General features: G+C 38.7%; 1 protein-coding gene across 1 annotated transcript in view; it reads left to right on the forward strand.

The window, feature by feature from the left end:
• The window catches only part of TEX10 (testis expressed 10), a gene marked incomplete at its 3' end in the record, with an annotated part of 31,599 nt that extends 26,095 nt beyond the window's left edge, over positions 1–5,504 (forward strand). The window contains exons 4-6 of the mRNA XM_010088077.1: positions 2,327–2,407; positions 4,118–4,299; positions 5,294–5,504. Coding sequence (XP_010086379.1) covers positions 2,327–2,407; positions 4,118–4,299; positions 5,294–5,504 — 474 coding nt within the window. The remainder of the gene's footprint in view (positions 1–2,326; positions 2,408–4,117; positions 4,300–5,293) is intronic.
• Positions 5,505–6,000: the final 496 nt, after the last annotated feature.

A 6,000-nucleotide genomic window follows, 5' to 3' on the forward strand; every position in this document is an offset into this window, starting at 1 on the left:
CCATCCTAAAGTGACATTTGTCCATTTCATGGTTGTATTACAACCACCTTGTGGTCAGTTGTTACACACAGAATTTTCTCCTTTACAATTATTAAAACTCCAAGTTGCATGCAGAAGTTTTTATTAGTCTCTGAGCACATGACCTGCCACTTGTGTTTCACTGAGTTTTTTCTGTGTCTGTTATTCATCAAACGCATGCGATCTTTTCTATAGGTTAGTCCAATCCCGCTGTCATGGCAGTGTTTCTTAACTTTGAGCTGTCAGCTGACAGATTTAATCAATGTAGCTTTGCCTTTTGTGTGTTACTTGTTAAAATACTAGGTCAGATGGGAGTCAGAGTTTGTCCTTGACATGGCAATACCTAGTAGTAACCTCTGTCTCAGCTTGAATTTATTCCTTGACACTGCTAATACACAAATGTTTTGAGTGCGTTTCTTGGGGATATTCCCAAGTACTTCATATTTTATCACTTTCAAATTGCAGTGTACAGAAGCACTTCCATATCTAGTATGTATATGGAGTACACAGTTTTAATCATATTTCATTATTTAGTAAACGTGTATAAAAAATGAGGGTATTCAGTGCAACAGTATCTACGAAATTCTATTTTAAATAGTCCTACTAGTCAAACAAAATACTTGCACAATTACATCTGTCATACTGATTAACGTGAGTGATGTCCTGACAGCATTATGTCCTGTCAAGCAGATGTGTTAAGGATCTCCTGAACTTGGCCAGTTTAAGCAGGGCTAAAAGTATTTGTGGTGTATAATTTTGAAAAAATCTGAGCACACTTTTATATCACCACTAATGATGCTGCTTGGCCATTTCTGATTAAACCACCACTGGCATTCACATTACTCAGGATAGTTTTCATACCACAGGACCTTGAGCTAACAGTTGTTTTCCTAAACTTTCATCTCCTTGGGGTCTCTCTTCTGCTGGAAATTTTGTGGACCATTATTTGTGATACAACATGGGCGATGTTTCCTATTTTGTCTTTATCTCTTGTTTAGGTGTCTTGACCTGCCCTGATTCAACTTAAGTCTCAAAGCCAGTAGGCTATCACAGAATTTAATGCCTCGAGTCAGATCATTCTGTGAAAGTTTTCCTTAGCTCTTTCTTCAGTTAGCAAGGTGTCCTAGAGGAATGGAATGGTTTTTGCTTAGTCGAGATATTTGTAAAACTCGGGGACTTAAGATTCTTCCCTCCCTCAGATGTCTGATCTTGCTGTTCTCTTTCTGATTCCCTTAAGCACAAACAGAAGATTTAATTCTTCGTGTATGGGTTCTTCAATCTTCCTTGTCCTTAGCAGGATGTCATGACCACTGATGGTCTAATAACGCACTCAGCGCTGCGCATGTTGCTTTCTGGAGGCTTCAGTTGACACTGGTGGGATAAGCAATGAATGTAAACAGAGGGAGGTCACCCAAGCTCTCTGACTAGTTTGCAAATTATTGGAATAGATGGGAAGGAAAAGAGGAACAGAGAAAGCCACCTGCTGAGGACTGTAGTACAGCTTACTAGCAGATCTACTAGGGCTCTGGTTTCTTTATCCTATCCAGGAGCCTTATAGCATTTCATGGGGTCTTGGTCAACTCCTCCCCTGGCCATTTTTCCTTTTTGTTTGTGCCCCCTTCCCCCCACCCTAGCCATTCTCACCCATATGTTTTTTACCAAAAAATGAAGATCTGAGTCTTCAGTTTACTTGTGTTTTTTTTAAACTCCATCCATCATGCCTCAGGGCAGCTAATACAGTTTGCTAGTGCCCGATCATACAAGCACCAGAAAGTTTTTGGCAGTTCATAAAACCAGATTTCCCTTGGTAGTGTTACATTTTGTATCATCTTTAAACATGACATTTTTAGCAGACAAAAATAAGTTGGAAATGGATCTTTGATACTTTCTTAGTTATATTATTTTTCTCTCCTGTTTCACTGCAATTCCTCTGTTTCATGCTTGATAAAGTTATTTGTGAAGTTGCTTTCTGAAATCCTTCAGCTCCAAGGAAAGGCAGGTGGAGATTTGTTGTGGCACTGTAGCTGGACAGAATATTTTTGGCCTTTTACTTCTATCACATAACCAAAATGAAGATATCCCCTGCCAAAAAATCTAATGATGTAGGCCATCGTCTCTTTAAACGTTGAACAATTTCTCTTGGCAATGTTACTCTTATATACCATTAAGAATCAATACTTTTGAGACAAAGCTGCTATTTCCCCATAGGTACTTTGTATTTAGGTCTGTCAACAAAGTATGACTACACAGTGGATGGTTGCTGGTTGCATTTAGGGTACTCAAATGTGACTTTGTTTTGTTTAAACAGATGATCTGTCACAGTTTGTCCACTATACCTTGTCAAAGTCAGTGTTTTGACATTCTCCAGACTGGTATCTGTAAATATCTGGTAAGTACCATTTTGTCTTCTAGGTTAACTTTCTTGTGATAGGTTTTTGTAATAGTTTCATTAACCCTCAAATCTACTTACTCCATATATTTCATCTATAATTTCAACATTTGCAAAAATCTGCAACAAGATTAGTGGAATTTTGAAAAAATACCTAATAACTGTTGCTATCCAAATGTTCATGCATTTTTTTTTTTTTTTGTCTGATTGTTCAGCTTGTTTTCAAGCCAGGACAGCCATAGATGAAAGGTTTCTTGTTTTGTTTTGTTTTATTTTTCAAAAGAGCATCTAGCAGCTTTAGATGAGTTTTACAGTCTGTCTTCTAATCCTGAACACTCCCTGAGCTGTGGAGGGGATGGCAAAGCCAGTGCTGGGTAACAGAATTGTGAGCGACAGCATTTCTAGTTGCTAGCTGCTGAGAGGGAGGACCTGCCTGTCATCCAGTCCAGGCGGGTCTGCAATCTAACGTGTATCTGCAGTTCCCTCTGTGGAGCCCTACTGAAAAATTAGTAGACCAAAGCTTCCAGAGGGAGTGGCACACCTATAACAGCAGTCTGGATTTTTGGGGGTGCGTGTTGACTTAAATTAGAATTTATAAATCAGCTTCTGTGTTCTACTACACCGTCTCTTTGAAAGCCAGTAGTTACTAGTTGTTGAGACTGCTGCCCAAGATCTCTAACTGATGACACCTAACAGGGAAGAAAGGCGCCATGTAGGCAACATCCTACATGGGAACTTATTTGAGCTGTCTCATCTACTGTATTGGTATAGATTGAAATGTCTGTGTTCTTTGTTGATCTTTCTCTAAACATTTATAAAAGAAACAGTTGGCATTAAGCGAACCAACTGCCTCTCTCATCTTAAAACAACGTACTTGCACATGAGAAAATTAGGCCACTCTAAAACTCATTAAATTACTTTTTTAATAAGATAAATGGTGCCACATTAGCAATACATGATTTTTTTTAATGGCATTATAGGACAAAAATCTAGTATAGTTACTTAATAGCATTTCAAAATTTAAACTGCTTTCTAATTCACTGCCTCTACCCAAAAGATATTTTTTTTTCTAAATTATTTTATTTATCATGCCTATAAAATCCTTACTCAAGATGATGTTCTCATTTTAACAACAGAGGAGTGTCACCCCAGCTGTGGGCCCACCATATGTTTAATCAGTGTTAATTTATCTTGGCTCATAATGCTCTCATTCCTGTTGAGCCGGTTGGTTCTCTAGGGAGACTCACCCTGATGATGATCCAGTAGAAGCTTTTCTTTCTGGAGAGTATATCTGAGTTTCCTTCTACCTCAGTGCTTGCTCCACTGCCATTTCAAGACATGGAAAGGCTGCTCGGTCCCACGGTATATGCTTAAAAGGAAAGACCTGTTCTGTCCAAAAGATTCTGTTTGTGCCTGTACTGTCTTTCAGAGCAAGGCTAAAAGCAGCAGGGTTTTTTAAAAGATGTTTGAGTGTTTATTTTGAGGGGATGCAATGAAGATGTTAGTTTAACCTTCTGTTGGTATGGGTGGCAATATTTCTTAGGAAAACAGGGATTCGAAAGAAATGCAGTAGTGTGTAGAATTTCAGCAGAATCAAAGTGATGTATGTTGCGATATGAAAGAGATTCATTCAGCTCTAGACATGCTTGTATATCAGCAAAAAAACTTGTGTATAAAGTGATCAACTTAGGGTGTTTTGTTTTAATACAGGTTGGATTGGTTGTAATACCTGATAGCACAGCTGGATCTGTTCTATGTGCCATAAATAAGCTCTTGGATCAAGCTTGCATCCTAAGTGAAAACCTGCACAAGTTCTTAGCCTCTTGTTGTTACAGTCTTCTGTACTTTCTGCTAACTTTAGACAAAGAGGATGCAGAACATGTACAGAAAAGGTAATGCTGCTTTTCTCTGCCTTTATACCCACAAGTATTTAGAGATGTAAAATGAAAGGATGCATCCCCGCCCATGCCCCTAATTTATTTTGCTGTCTGTCTTTTGCTTACTTCAAAACAGTACTTAGATTTAAGAAAAAACAGCTGCAAGTTAGCTGGAATTACTTCAAACAATAACTAAAGAAGGTTTCATCTCAAAGCTTTTACTTACTACAAGTGCTAGTTATATGTCAGAACTATCCTGACTTTAGAAAGGTGGCTATTTATACCTTAATCTTTAGCTTTAGCCTTTAGTTTCATTAGATACATTGAAAAGCAACATGCAAAGGATTTGGCTTTATAAGCCTGTACTCTTAACTGACTTGATATTTCAGCTTTAACGAAACTTTTCAGGCATCATTTTCTAGACTGCAAATCCATTTCAGTTAAAAAACCAAAAACTACAGACATCAGATTTAAATGTTTAGTTACCTGTATAACAGAAATGTCTTTAAACACTTCAAACTTCATATTTTTCCTTTAACTGTTCCATACACAGGGAAGTTGTTCAAAGCTTACTTAAAATTTCAGATGTGTTTTTAAAGCTGGAGTTGTCCTTCACTTACTGTGTTTAATGACTTGCATGCAAAAAGCTTCTATTGTTTGATTTCTTATGAGTCTTAAATAAGATTCACGTGTACCTGAACAATGACTGAAATAAAAACCTCTTCCCAGCTTCCTCAAGCAGAAATTAGACTGTGTAAGAGCTTCAGCAACATTTGTAGCTCCAGGGCAGGATGTAAATTTTTTCACAATGCTGTACATAATTTTAGCGTATTTTCAAGTTTAGCATTTTCTGGTACAAATTTTCTGCTTCAGCACTAATTATGGTGAAGGCAGTTGGTGTGACTATGTTCATAGAGGCACGTTTCCTTGTACAGCTGTGAGGCTGTCATAGAAGCATACTTGAAATACGTGTCCATAATCATTTCAATTTTTGTTCTGTTCCTCTCAGGGATATGCTGTGGGGATCATGTATTTCTGCATTAGCACTCCTGCCACGATTACTGAGGCTGATGCTGCAAAGTCTGCAAGTGAGCAGGATCTGTCGGGAAGAACTGCCTGTCGTTGCTCAGTTGCTTCGCTTACTAATGCAACATGGTCAGCTCAGGAGCCATATGATCACAAATGAATTTCTGGTGCAACAGATTATCAAGGACATCATGGTATGAAAGGTCTTGTTGTATCCCAGAGACTACAGGGATATATACTTTGTGTTTAAAAATTATTGCAAACCCTGAAGAACAGATGTTTAGCAAAGCACGAGTCATGATTGTCTTTTATGTGTCTTGAAGTCCAGGCTGTGTAGAAGGCTGCTGCTTGTCTGAACTCCTGCAGTCATTGCACAGATGTGAGTTTTGAAGTTTAGCTTGCACCCAGGTCAGGGGCCCTGGACAACAGTTGGCTTCCTAACAAAATGCACTGGAAGTGAATTGCCTACACGGCCTGCCTGAGGCAGAGCTGTCCCAAAATAAGAAACTATTTCGGTTTATTGGAGCAGGGGTATAAAAGTGTACGGAGACGTTATTAAATCAGACAAATTCTCTTAAGTATGTGTGATGGGTTTGCCCTTGGCTGGGGGACAAACCACACACCCACTCACCCAATTTCCCCTCCCTCCCCACCCAAGGAGGGGTGAGAGAATTAAAGGGGTAAAGGGAA

This window comes from Pterocles gutturalis, unplaced genomic scaffold (genome assembly GCF_000699245.1).
Source record: "Pterocles gutturalis isolate BGI_N339 unplaced genomic scaffold, ASM69924v1 scaffold52361, whole genome shotgun sequence".
Classification (NCBI taxonomy): domain Eukaryota; kingdom Metazoa; phylum Chordata; class Aves; order Pterocliformes; family Pteroclidae; genus Pterocles; species Pterocles gutturalis.